Raw genomic sequence first — 14502 nt, 5'->3', positions numbered from 1 at the left:
AGTGGTGAGTACGGCAATATCCAGCACTTACACACTCTCTCTCTCTCTCATTATCCGTGAGGTCAGTAAGCAGAATTGGGAAGAAACGGAGAGATCAATACAAATTATCCCTGAGCAAACCAGCGCTGACAGCCTGAATTGCAGCATATGTTTACCCAAAATCGGGCAATTTATCTTAATATCAGCAAAGTAATGCGGAACAGGTGAAAGGTCACCTACTCTCCCCACCTCATAATTACCCAGCTCTAAAACAGGAAAGTGCTATTGATTGGCCGAGCCTGGGGCTGGGGGGCCGGCTCAAAGGCCAGTGGGAGGGGCTTAGCCTCAGGTCTGGGCTGAAAGAGAAAGAGATAGAGAGTGTGTGTACGTTGTGAACGTTTGATAGTTCAACAACAGCAGTGAAGGAGAAAGCAAGATGCTTGCAGGAGTCTGTCTGGATTTAAACTGTTATTGCGCAATCTGTTCTCCATATTTCCCAGCTGGCCCAGTAGCACTGATACCCCCCCCCCCACACACCAAAACCACATCTGTTTCTCCTTCCATTCAATTCTCTGTTATTTTTGATCAATTTGATGTGTTTGTAATCACAAAAGTCCTTTCCTTATAAAAGTTTTATCATGGTAACCATAGTTTCCACTAAAATATTATGTGTAATAAAGTTATTAGTGGTGTTTATTAAGACACGTAAATGTAAATCCAATGTATTTATATTGAAGGAGGGACCGGAGCCATATCTAAAGACCAGAATTACTTGGATCAGTAAATCTAACAACACCCATAAAACCCTAGCAACATTTAACATTTACATTTAAGAAAATGTAGATGTTGTTGTGTACAATTATGTTATTGTATTGTGTCAGAAACTGTAATTACCTTTTATTCTCTTTGTCAGTTTTTTTGTAGTTATGTTGTGGTATTTTGCTAGAAACTATGATCACCATTTCTTTATTTTTATTTATTGAAAATTCCTCCCCATGATTTTCACACAGCTGTAGTTAATAATTCCTGGCGTGTTTGAGATGGAGGATCTCTGAGGTGAGGGACTGTCTTGCGCTAATGAAGGTCTCACTGACCTCTTTTACTGCATTAGCATCTGATCAATAACTGAAGAGCGTTTAGCGCCCACTGTTCCGATACATTTATCAAACGCACACATTCCTTCATCAGCAAAGGCTCAATGTCAGAGCACAGAACAACATGTTGCTGCTCGAGGCTGCGCTGTGTGAAAGTGCCATCAGAGCGGCTGTAAATCTGCCCGCTTTTGGGCCATATTTAATGTCACCGAGTGCTGCTTTTATTATATGTCCCAGGGCAAATACACATCCTGAAGGGCCAGTGTCAAAGTCCATGATCCATTTGTGTAGTCCCAGACCCCAGACATAAGAAAGCAGCCAAAATGATGGATTCCCTCATATGGGCAAATTCAGGCATAATGAAGTGCTATAATACAAACATTTACATCTGCCCTCCTGTCTGGAGGAGTCAGATGGCGTCCGTCTAGGAACGAGGAAAGGGGGAGGTGAAGGTGTGTGTGAGAGAGCTACATCCTTGTGAAAGCCATGTCATGTAAAATCAATACGCCCGATCAATGCTTTATTAACAAGCCGACATCTTACTTCGGATTCCTGCACGCCACTTTGTCTTCAGCCATGCAAGATGGCATGTCAAATAGCATCACCGCTGTCACACGATGACACGCATACGTGTGCGCCAAAACACAACCGCCGTCTTGATATTGATCAGATTGGATTGATTGGATTGCCGTCCCCTACTACACTTAGATGTAATTGTAGCACTTCATCATAAAGTCACCCAATTATTTCCAGGAAGTTTCCTGTCTAATATGCTCATCTTCTCCTCTCAGGCTGTCATCTCTCATTCTCTGCTTTAGTTCTTTCTCGCCGTTTCTCCCCGTTTCCATCAGAGCAGAGTTCAGCAGCAAAGAGCGTGCTGAGTAAGGGAAACAGACAGATTTGATCTCTCAAAAGAAAAAGCGCATTGATTCATACGGAATCATCACTGACAACGACATCTACATTCTTGTCTGATAATATTTTTGTGCTGATGTTCTACTGGCTTTTTTCTTGCTCCCTCTCTCTGATATCTTCCTTCTTAAAGTTGAAATATGTCATTTTATATTTTCATTTTTATAGTCTCAACCAAAGCTATCAGTACGTCTGGCCAATAGCAGATAGTGTTCAGGAAACCGGTTTGAAATCAGTCACATAAATCATATTTAGGCACTAGATTTTTAGAGCATATTTCCTAAACACTCTCGCATTTGCATGGCAATGCGCTTAAAGTTGCAATGAAACAGAAGTAGCGACAGATCTTTTCTTCCATATTGTGCCGTACATCCAAGTGTAACGGATTCTCGAAAAATAAAAATAAAAGTAAGGTGTTTTCATTGAAAGGTCTAGTTTTGGCATTTAAAAAAAAAAACATTATGAGGTCAAAACATTTAAAAAAAATCACATGATCTATAACATGCATTTAGAAAGTAGATAAAAAAAAAAAAACCTGCTGCTTGTCTTAGTATTGTAGTGAGGTCTTTTGCATGGGCATTCACATTCAGAAAATGTACAAATATTATATTTACTCCCTTGAGTGTGACATCATTTCCTGCTGCCCATTTATGTTGAAAATAATTTCACATGCTTATAGTCTAGTATGACCATAATAGACCTCCATGCACTCTTCTAAAGCTTGTTAAACACAATGCATGCGGTAGCAGGAAGTTGAGATTATGATTCATGCACTTGTATACAGAGTAGCTATGTCTGATTTATAACCGGAGCACTTCATACTCAAAATTCCAATTTGAGAGGGAGGGGACATGTGTGTGTGCGGCATGTGTGTGTGTGTGTGAAAGAAAAGATTAATTACTATTTGTGGCCAGCAATTTCATGAGGCCAGCCCCAGCACAGCTGTGAAATGATAGCGCCCTACATCAGTTTGTAGTCAACCATTCACAGATTATTAAAGCTCTGTAAGATGAAGTGTTCCTCCTGCCTACTTTGCTTTAGCGCACTATGGTGGAGAGATTGCGAGAAAGAGGGATAAATCTGAAAGGGTGCAATAGCCAGACATATGTCATCATCGCCCATTGCCCATAAATCCAGCGGGTGCTTCAGGAAGTAGGACTGATACAGACTTCACACGGTTGACAGTCGCAATCGAGTGGTGTGTGTGTGTGTTTGTATTAGTGTGCCTGTTTCATTCATAATGTATCCGCTAACTCCTTTAAATTTATCTGATCAATTATAGGCCTCATTCTTCCAAATAGTAGAGGTGATAGATGTGGCTCTACGTGGCATGACAGAATATTGCACACCACGTTATTACCTTTTATTCAAATGCTCAAACCTATCTGGAATAAAATGCATGATGGGTGCATATGTTCTCAAGAGCGAATGTAATAACATTTATGATGGTGCATATGAAAACGCAAATCTGATCATTTGTTTTGCCTGCGCAGGATGCTAACGGATGGCGTTTCTTGTTTTGCGGTTTAGCTTTGAACGAACCAACTATTGACTACGGCTTCCAGAGACTGCAGAAGGTCATTCCCAGACATCCAGGTGATCCGGAGAGGTTGCCCAAGGTCAGTGATTCTGTGTGTGTATGTGTGTGAAAGAGCTATTTATCATAGAAATGTCAAAATGGGAAACAATTCACTGGCTAGATGAGCAAGCGCATGCAATCGCTTTTGGCAAGTCATCACTATGCAATCCGGCGTGTTTGGATTCCGCCGGAATCGCGCAAACTTTCGGCACGTCGAAATGGTTCAATTAAGTATTTTTCCACCCCAGTAGGCAGTGGCGATTGTAATCTAAGCAGAGGCCTTTTTCAGATGGGTGATTATTTTGGTCTTGTTTTCCTTTCATTTTCCAAAGCTAGATCCAGTTTAATCTTTTGTTTACAGAGCTTTCCGTTAAAAGTCCTTGTCTTAGCAGGTTAATAAATGAGTTTTGTGCGCGTTAATATGGGCAAGCCCTCTCTCTGGGCTTTTTAGCTTCATTTATTTATTTTTTCCCCACTTAAATTCCACAAACCATGCAGTTTGCCTGCGGTTCCCATGTGGTCGACACGTATCAGTGTTCTGTTGTTTTGATGTGTGACATGAAAGACAAAGCGTGTCAGTTGGACCTTTTCTATTTCCTATTCTTTGATTCGTCCCTTTTTTTTTTGCTCATTTAGCTTTGATAGGATCTATGACTTGTGCCTGGCTAATAGAAAACGTGCTAATTTCCCAACTGAGAGTGGCACGGCGCCGAGGGCTTTTCTTAATAATATGTTAAGAGATTATTTTGTACTCTGTTCGTGGGTGCTGACCACCACGGAGGCCTAATAACAGATATCATACAAATATCTATTAAAGCCCAGCATGGGAGCAGCCGCTATCATTAACTTCCGCTGAACAGCCCTGGAACGACGCGGTCTCTGCGCCAGCGTCCCGCGGACATGCACCAAACTAAGAATCCGTAAGACTCTGCCCCACGCCACATGATGTGTTTCAATTACACTTGGCTCTCTGTCTCTGTGGAGGCCAATATCTGGACAGGAAATCTCATTCCAGTAAATGTTTAAACTATCCATTATGAAAAAAAAAAAAAAAGCCACCCTGCTTGAGCATTTCTAAAGCTGAAAAAAAATAAAAATAATAATAATAATAATATTAAATAAAATAAGAAAAATACATCAATAACAAAAAATGTGCTGGAAATGTCTTTTTTTTTTTTTTTTCAAGTGCATTCGATCTCACTCATCTCAAATTCAGGTAAACCCTCAGCACAGGGCCATCACACCAGAGCAGTTCCAATAAACAACATAAATATTTGATTTTGGCTTCTAATGGACCCAAATGTGAGTTCAGCAGCATGTAAATGAAAGTGCCAAGTGATTCATCATAGTTACCGCAGCCGTCTGCACCTCTATCGCGTTCGAGGGTCACAGCCAGCGCCACGCAAAGCAGCAATTGACCCTTACACATATTCTCAATAAGAGGCAGAGCGTCTGGGAGGAGCGGCTGCATTAGATGTTACGGGCGGGAGACAGAACGCTGTAATAAGAGGTTTCGGGGGGAGGGATGTACACAGTGTGTTAGCAATAAGGTAAAGCCATCACACTTGTGCTCGCCCGCTCGACTCAGCTGTAGAGTTGATAATACGCCCCTGATATCGATTCCTAGATTGTTTTTTTTTTTTCTTTTCCTTTTCCTTCCTTCTTTTCAGTCAGGGATCTACAATGCACAAGCTCTGATGGGGGATCGTAGCAGGACAGAAAGCCAATATGGCGTGCATGTATTGCTTTGGACATCACTTTATTAATGCAACTAATAAATATGAACACAAAGTATATAATATTATTTCTCAATTCTTTTACTGTTACCAGTACTTTTGAAATCACTAGCATATTCATACTATAGAATTGCAGTTTACCTCCATAATTTTAGATCAATTCAAAATTTGCTGCTCAATACAAGAGGAGGGGTGTCCATTGAACACATTTATATATGAAGGTGGCGAGAGGGAGTAAAAAGTAAAAAGCAATATGTGAAGTCACTCATGTGATGAGGCAGGAGATTGCTAAAGGGACCTTCCAATCCTCTTTCTTTTAAGTCCTTGTTTGAAATCAGTGTCATCCATTTGTCTCGATATAAAACTGAGACAAACACTGGAATGAAAATCTGATCAGGCCCTGTACGTTCACTTACGTGCCATCAAATAATCTTTAATGCAATCATATAGTGGTAACCTGTCGGCTGTATTCTCGCGTTCATCAGTTCCATTAGCCTTCGCGTCCTGTTTCAGCTCGCAAACACCAATCTATTCCGCTTTCCGTTCAATCTAATATACAAGAAAAATTATTAGAAATGCATTCATGTTGAGCAATTACCCATGCATTAAAATTCATCTTCTCTCTCTCGGCTTTGCGAGGTAGCTACACGTATTGGCCCCGCACTTCTCAATGTATTCATCACCTCAGGCAAGAACTAACAGAATAATTGCTTTACACTTTTATAATGACATTAGCACCTCCAGCCCCTCACCTCACTTGGCTTCTTTAACAGTGGTGATATATACCACTCAAGATACTCAAGAATGATAATAACAAGTTTTCCATTTAAACGATTCTCGTCCACCGGCGGAACAATGAGCTCTTGTAATAATAAGCCCTCGCATTTGTCACGAAACAAGCCCTGGGATCGTTTCGGGCTTAAATAGTTCTCAGTCTAACCTGGAGTCTTGTGTCGATGCAGAAAAGGAAGGGGAGTCAATTACACTTAACGCCGCCGCACTGAAATTTACATGGAAATGCTTTTCGAACACCGCTCACCGCTAATCATATTCTCAGCGTGAGGCCGCGAGGATGAGAGGGGCATGCTGGAACAAAACAAACTCATTCACAGCCTCCTCCAGCGATTGGCCAATGCTTTCGATGCATATAGACTCCCACTTCAACGCACGCCGCTAAATCTGGTTCATTAGCAAACGCACCTCGTGGCAAATGACAGATTAGACCTGAGGAGACGTGACGTTTTCTTAAACTATCCTTGCACCTCTTCCTCCTCTCGGCCACCATATGGACAAGAAGTTCAAGTATGTGTCTGCCGGGGTGAGGTTTCGGCGACGTTAATTGCGATAATCGTCGGGTGAAATTGGGAGGCATGTAAGACGTCTTGTGATATGATGACTGAGATGATGAGTAATTATTAGCGGCTCAGAGAAACACTTAATCTTGCTTAGAGAGAGACGAGAGCTGGACTAGGACAGCTGGGTCTTTCATTGACACTACCTGCTGAATGACAAGTGTAATTCTTTATTTGTATGCAAACTAGACGCTTGCAACATGAAACGGAGCCCCCAATTTCAGAGGTAAATGCCCATTTGAAGAAGCAGTCATCCGCTTAGGCTCAGGTTTGGAGTGCGTCTCTATAAAACACATGGGCCTGTGATTAATCTTGATAAATACAGATCCAACATGGCGCTTGTGCATGGGAATGAAATAGCCATCGAGCCATGATGAAGGCGCTACGCGCTACGCACTCGCAAGGACAATGCCGTGAATGTGGTTACACTCAAAGTGCAAATCGACAAGTCAGCAAATTCAAGACATGCGTAAATGAAACAACAATATAGTATAATTTCCCTAAAAAGCAGCTCTTGTGTACCCGTTGGAAGAAAACAAGCCGGCAGCCAATGCAAAACGTATTAAAGACACGCTTGTTGGCAGCTTAGGTGTGATTTTTGAAGGGAAAAATAAGCAGAAGGTTAATCCTTGTTGTGTTATAAGTGGGGGGAAAGCTTGCAGACGGGGATAAGCGAGAGTTCCCGGCGTCCGTGTCCCAGGGCACAGCCTCTCAGCCCGCTTTGGAGAGGAAGTCGTTTATGAAGTCCTTTACAACAGCCAGAGAAAGAGGGTTAATTGAAAAATTTCCTAATGTCATTATGAAAGAACTAGATTAACCCGAGCTAATTCACTTTATTGTCCTGAAGAAAGAGGAATGGGCATTGAACTCTTCTGCAAATTTAGGACATGAATTAGGGGTGAGATGTTGTCTTTGAGGACTCTGCCAGTTTAATTAAGATATGGAAAATGACTCATTGTTCTTCTGAGCTAAAGTGCGTGGAATTAGTAGCCGAACGCAGCGTCTGTGTTTGACTCGGTGCGGCGAGCTAGTGTTTGTTTGTTTAATACCCACAAGGCCACTTCGTTGAAAAGCAAGTCCTTATGTTGACTCATTTAGCTTAGGTTACACACCACTTCACTAGTCTAACTAAGTCAAATGAAATGTGACTAAGAAATTAAAGAATGCATTTGATAATATATAATTAAAAAACGCTTTATTTCCACTCGTCAGCTTGTGTATTTTTCCCAACCAGAGATTAGGGCTTCGAAAGTGTACCCGGACCAACATGCACGCTTATTGTTCATGTGCAGTGTACTGGCTGATGGTGTTTATATGTCTTTATGACTGATTATGTTGCATTCTGGGTGTATATTGCAGGAGGTGTTGCTAAAGAGAGCCGCTGACCTTGTGGAAGCACTGTACGGGATGCCACACAACAACCAGGTACAAACTCATGCTAATGAAGCACCTTTTCTCTTCCTTTGCACGGTGGCTGTAATTAAATCAGCATTGGTCTCCTTTTGCTACATTCCTGTATGTTTCAAAGCTTGCTGGGGGCCTTTGTACTGTAGCTGTGTGAAAGCTTGTTTTCTTCAACTACTTCTGCTTTTTTGCAATTTAATTCATGGCTGCGGCTCTTGGTGCAAAGTGACGAGTTAATCACTCAAAACACATGCACACGGCCATATACAGGCTTATTTAAATGGGAGGATAACCTTGAACTTGGCCCTAAAAAGGTGCACTTCTGGAATACATTCTACAGAGAGGTCCAGCTATGCATGAGAGGTCTAATACATATTCAGAAGAAATGATCCATTACATTATTTTCCCCCAGTCGAGTAGCAGAGGTGAAGACATTGCAATCCAACTACTGCGAAACAGATGCAAACGTGGTGTCATTTATGTTTACCTACAGATAGAAAATACATATTTATATTTGTGTATGTATATATATATATATATAAATAATGTGTGTGGTTCAGGTATACTATACGTTTATTGCCACAAAGATGCCAATATCTGCAATCTTTGTCCTCGTGGGGGCATTTATTTTTATTTTTTTGCCCCCATGAGGAAAACAGCTTATAAATCATACTAAGTCATGTTTTTTGAAAATGTAAAAATGAAGAAAGTTTTCAGCAATGGGTAGGTTTAGGGATAGGATTAGGGGATTCAGAGTACCTTTTTTTTCTCAATAATTGATCAATTTTTACACATAAATTGACTTCTGTTTCATGAATGAAGCCCAATGATTTCAAATTCTCTGGCTCTAAATTCTTTTTGAGAACATACTGAACAACTCTATTCTCTGTTTCTGTGTGGTAGGAGATCATTCTGAAGAGGGCCGCAGATATCGCAGAGGCTCTGTATAGCGTCCCACGTAACCACAACCAGATCCCGTCCCTCGCCAACACGGCCTCTCACGGCGGAATGATGGGGGTCAACTCATTCGGCAGTCAGCTCGCCGTCAACGTCTCAGAGACCTCACAAGGTATGTGGCAACAAATGATCATCAGCATGTAGACTGCAACGAACAACAAACTAAGTTAGCCTAATGGTGTTTAGCTGATCATTGTTGACTGACAAGTGCCAAAAACCCCTTAAAACTATCAAAGCAGATAGTCTAACCAGCATAGCCAGGCTAGAGAACTTGCTAACCACTTTAGTTATTCATCTGTTAGTATCAAAATGAGTTATATACGTATCTAGAAAAATGCTTGCAACGATTAGCGAACATTAGCGAGCTGCTAGCAGCATGAATCATGGCACAGGCCGGTTGCAGCTTTATCTTTCCTGGCTGTGTATAGCATAGATCCCAGGAGGTGCATGACCCTGTCCCCATCTCTCCGCTGCCAGCCTGCCAGAACACGCAGCGCTATCTCACACACTGCATTTAGCCAGTGTACTGATAATAGGTTTACACCTGTTCCATTGTTGCCTCCTCTCAGGTCAGGACAGGGAAAAATCACACTGGAATACACGCTACAATGCTGAATATTCTCCTTACATACATGGAGGTGAATTTAACGCACAGCTGTGTGGAACGGAAAGGTTAACACATTAGGCCTATAAATAGCATATATAATTAGCATTAACAACTTTGGTGATAGCATCTACCTGAAAATTTTAAATGTACATACCGCATATTGTGGCACTTTTTAACCAATGTCTCTCCGTCCGCAGTGGGCTACAGTCGCAACACGAGCAGCGTGTCGCCTCGCGGTTACGTGCCCAGCAGCACCCCGCAGCAGTCCAACTACAATACTGTCAGCAACAGCATGAATGGCTACGGCAACACGGGAATGCCCAACCTGGGTGTGCCCAGTTCACCGGGCTTCTTGAACGGGTCCTCTGCAAATTCTCCCTACGGCAGTAAGTATCAAGGTAATGACAAGCCCCCCGCTCTCTGTGTCCCCACCTGTGCTTCCCCTTTCTTTTGACACTCCTTTGTTGTGGTTCTGTTGGTTGTTTGTTGTTTTGTTTTTTTGTTATCTGTTGGGAATGTGTGCTACTGGATAAAAGGAGGGGTGACTCTGGAGGCTGAACAACCGAGACATTTAGCAAATCCGACCAATCAAAGCAAAACAAATTTCAATTATAAAGGAGGCCACCAAACAGCACTCAAAAAAAAAAAAAAAAAATGTAAAAATACATACATAAAAAAAAAAAAACTAAAAAACAATGTTTTCGGCAAAATGACCCAGTCAGAGTCGATAAGAACGCCTATTATCCAGAAAGTGGCCAAGGCAGGACATCTCATTTCCCATTTCAACTCCATTTACCTGATTTGCTCGTTTGTTTTAGTCCCCCCCAAAAAGACCCGCAACCCAAATTTCCCCCCCATATCCTCATAACCATTTCTCCCTGATTTGTTTTCATTCCATGAATATGATTTGAAAAAGAGGCGAGGCCCGGCTCTCTGACTCTTCGTCTGTAAGAAGTGAACTCTCTCTGAGTGGTGACTATGTCTGCTTTGTTGCAGTAGTTCCGTCGAGCCCTACCATGGCAGCCTCTTCGGTCAGCCTCTCTTCAAACTGTAGCAGTACACACGGCATTTTCTCATTCTCACCTGCCAATGTCATCTCTGCAGTGAAACAAAAAAGCGCCTTTGCTCCAGTTGTCAGGCCCCAAGCATCTCCACCTCCTTCTTGCACCAGTGCAAATGGCAATGGACTTCAAGGTGAGAGCCGAATCCCTGCTTTTAGTTCGCCCCGCAGTTGCCTCACCTGTTGGGTCGCATCATTGCACTCTGGTACCCAGAGACGCCACCCATCCGCCATCCGCCGCTTAACGAACATGGCCTCCCGCCCGCATCAATTATGCATTCGCGTTTGGATGGGCGGATGGATGGACGGATGAGTGGTCGAATAAGTGCAAGAACGCATTATGCATGCGGGCATGTAGAATGCATGTGCATGTGTGGGTGTGTTTATTGATTTATTTATCTTTCATTAATGATTAAGCAAAGTTAAGTGTCTCGGGAGATTTCGTACTCGAGTGGCTGGGATCGCTATAATTCGGAAACATCTTGCGCAAATAAAATTGATGCTCCTGCTCCATTATTCACCGTCCTCTTTTGCATTCAACCTGAGCTGAACATATGTAATATTCTCTTCATATTCTATTTACTTTAGCTGTACACGCTGCCCCCTGGCCCTCAGAATACTGTAGTCAGTTAAAAATGTATGTATCCTACATTAGGAGCGCAGAAGGGCAGACATGTTAACGCCATGTAACGTCATTGCTGAAGAGGAACTTAGCAGAAGAACCGATTATAACCCAGGTTGAATGTGATTATAAGAAGAAAGAGCGAGAGGGAAAGAGCACGCGTTATTCTCGGCAGGGTGGCGTCGTTCGGCAAATTAAAGACTTACTCTGGCTGTTTAGTGCGCTCGTATTTGCTCTCCGTCAAGGCCCAGTTGTTTGCTTTGAAAACATGTTTTAGCCATAGCGTGTGCAAGCGAGATTAATAATGTTAGACCTAATGAACTGAGAAATTAAAGTTCATGCCGCTACATGCATCTACTTATTAATATGTGGTTTGCAGAAATTAATGAGGAATGCCACAACATTAGATGCCTTGGCAAACTTAAAAGCACTCCAAGCATGACTCTACAAATAAGTTGAAAGCGGCAAAAGAGCTTTTTTCCCGTTTTCCCTCCCCTGGCACTTCACTAGACACCTAATTGCGGAAATGAGCGGAGCGAGCGAGTACATCAATCTTAGGGCCGAGAGGTGGGCGTTCGACGACCTAGTCCGGCTTTCTTTAGATGTCACGATAAGGAGAGATGGGGGGGGGGATACTGGCTGACAGAAGAATGCAAATGGTTTTCCAGCATCCACTCGGCTCCGGTAATGGCAGGAGGGAGCGAGCGAAGATTTCAATTTGGGCAAAGCCAAGGGGTGTCTGGTTGCTGACTGAGGAGGGGAGACCGTGGGTCTACGTGACGTTAGCAGAAGTGACCGTGTTGTTTCTCGGCTGTCAGCAGGGACCCTCTCCTGGGAGTCTGGCCCACTGTTTGCCATTAACAAAACGCTAAGAGAAATATCACACATGTGGGAGCCAGGATGCTTTCTCCTCAAAATGTCAGAAAGCTCCTCTTTCTAAAAGTGAAGTCTTTCCAGCACGTCTTGTTGGTGAAGCACATTTCACTCAATCACTCCTAACCCTCCCCCGTCGGTCCCCGACAGCAACAGCCTCCATTTTACAAACATCCCCAGTGCCTTTCGAGTCGAGTATTTCGTGAAATGCGAGTGACATACTTACTGCTGTGTTCCTTTTTTGTCTTGGGACCTCCCGTGCTAAAATTGTTTCTCTTTCTCTTCCAGCTATGTCCGGACTGGTGGTCCCACCCATGTAAATTGCACTCCTGTCCCTTTGTAAAGCAGCCGTCTCCTCGCCGGGGGACGAAGCGTAGTACGTTACACGGAGGATCCTCCTCGAAGTCGTCATTCGTCATGAAGTTAATCAGCAGCTAATTCTGTTATTCAGAGGAAAAAGACACTTTGTTTCAAAGAGTTTATTCGAAATTGACATGCAAATGAACAATTTCATTTTATTGACTGAATCTCTTGTCATATTTTCACGATCTTGAAGGGGGGAAAAAATAACAAAACGTACCTATTTTGTATAAACATTTCTGGTTTAATCTTGGCTATGTCTAGTTCTTGCTATGTGTGGGAGGAAACATTGTGGATATGCCATTTGATGAAAACACTGATAAAAAAAAAAAATGTGTAAGAATGTTTCTCTTTCACCGATGTGCTGCCGCTGCACATCTTCATAATGTGAATTCATTTTCCTTTTTTATTATTGTTATTTTTTGTTTATTGTTTTGCCATTTTTTTTGATTGTGGTAATAAAAAGGGGGCCAATATATACAGAGCCAATAAACTGGAAATAATATAAGATATATGATTTATAAATCAAAAAGAAAGGCAAGGAAGAACGAACGGAGCGAGAGGAGATCTAATCGTTCAATGAACTTTGTAACTTATTGTAGGTAGAAGTTGTAACTTTGATATTGCAAAAATTCTTTTCTTGCCTTCAACAAGCACACTAACAGAGACGAAGCGCTACTATCTGTTGGTTAAAAAAGACAAAAAAAGAACAAAAAAAAGAAAGAAAATATTTCCACTGCTAAAGCTTCATGTAAAGCGAGTGTGATCTGCAATGTTTTTCAACTTTTTGCTAGCACTGTATACTATTGCATTCTTAGGCTACTGTGAAGTCTGTTTCTTGTACCAGAAAGTTGTCCTTATACCTCTAGCTCCTTACTCCCTAATGTGTTTTGTATGTGGTTATACAATTGTAGACTTTTGTGATTTTGCCAAAGTTGTAGCTAAATATTTATACACTTGTCTTGAATTTTCCAGATTCACTTAAATATTTAGTACAGAGTTTTATTCCTACAGTTAGGAGTAAAATTGTCTTATACATTGCAACACTTTCACACAAACACTTGCGGTCACTAAGGGAATTTTTTGTAACATATCAATTATAAATATTGTATTTATCTTTGAAATTTTGTATATTGCTTTCCATTGTTTTCTTTAATCTCACGTGTATTGTTTTCCACGGCCGAAATTACGATGAAGGTTTAGCCAAGAATCATCGCCTACATTCGATGTTTTGTATCGTCTACACATTTCATTTGTAAATCAGAATTTTTTTTTAACGGCATCAGACCTTCCGTCCATTTTTGTTCGTTTGTTTGTTTATTTGCTATTTCGAGGAGCAGTCAAATCCATTGTTTATTTTTATATTAATTTTTAAGTTATCTAAAAAAAGTACTTTTTTGAAAGGAAACTGTTTGTTGTATAGTCAAATAAATTGTTTGTGTCACCTGGCTGTAATAATATTAGTAGATAAAGTGCATGTCAAGCCACCCCAGGGGGGGAAAAATCCAATTGTGGTTGTAAATTTTGTTTTTGTAGAATGTAAAAAGTCATTTTTACCTGCCACCATGACTTTGCCACATAACTCAACCATGTTTACAGGGATCAAGAAGGAAAAAAAAAAAAAAAAAAAAGGAAAGAAAAAAATATCTGCAATGGAAATATACATCAGTTACTAATGTTTATTAAAATATGTCAGAAAAAAGCTCTGTCAAAGGCTTTCCAGTGAATCTCCTGAGAGGAACCTTTCTGCTGTTTTAATGACAAACGTTCACCACAGTGAATCTCATTATTCCATTCAGATCAATGGTGTAAAAAGCACAAACATTTTTTACTAAAATAAAAAATAATTATTGTGACCCCTCATCTTTTTGGACTATTTTGTCAGTTTGTCTTTTTTAACATTAATTTTACCCTATTCCCTCAAGTAAAACAGCGTTCAAAGGGAATGAAAACAAATGAAAAGTTAG

At 41.3% G+C, this 14502-nt stretch overlaps 1 protein-coding gene across 19 annotated transcripts in view; it reads left to right on the top strand.

Annotated features, from left to right (window-relative positions):
* ebf3a (EBF transcription factor 3a) overlaps nt 1–13226 on the top strand; it is a 92241-nt gene extending 79015 nt beyond the window's left edge. For 4 of the 19 annotated variants that reach the window (XM_081393020.1, XM_081393019.1, XM_081393016.1 and 1 more), the window contains exons 11-16: nt 3516–3604; nt 8012–8077; nt 8960–9125; nt 9818–10006; nt 10725–10814; nt 12464–13226. In XM_081393020.1, the coding sequence (XP_081249146.1) occupies nt 3516–3604; nt 8012–8077; nt 8960–9125; nt 9818–10006; nt 10725–10814; nt 12464–12495 (632 nt within the window). In that variant the 3' untranslated portion in view covers nt 12496–13226. Of the gene's footprint in view, nt 1–3515; nt 3605–8011; nt 8078–8959; nt 9126–9817; nt 10019–10616; nt 10815–12463 lie in introns of all 19 variants that reach the window. The other 15 variants (XM_081393030.1, XM_081393029.1, XM_081393026.1 and 12 more) reach the window with 4 other exon arrangements.
* Nucleotides 13227–14502: the final 1276 nt, after the last annotated feature.

This window comes from Scardinius erythrophthalmus (genome assembly GCF_964197995.2).
Source record: "Scardinius erythrophthalmus genome assembly, chromosome: 18".
Taxonomy (NCBI): Eukaryota; Metazoa; Chordata; class Actinopteri; order Cypriniformes; family Leuciscidae; genus Scardinius; species Scardinius erythrophthalmus.
The sequence above is the reverse complement of the archived record's forward strand: the minus strand, read 5'-3'. Positions and strand labels throughout refer to the sequence as shown.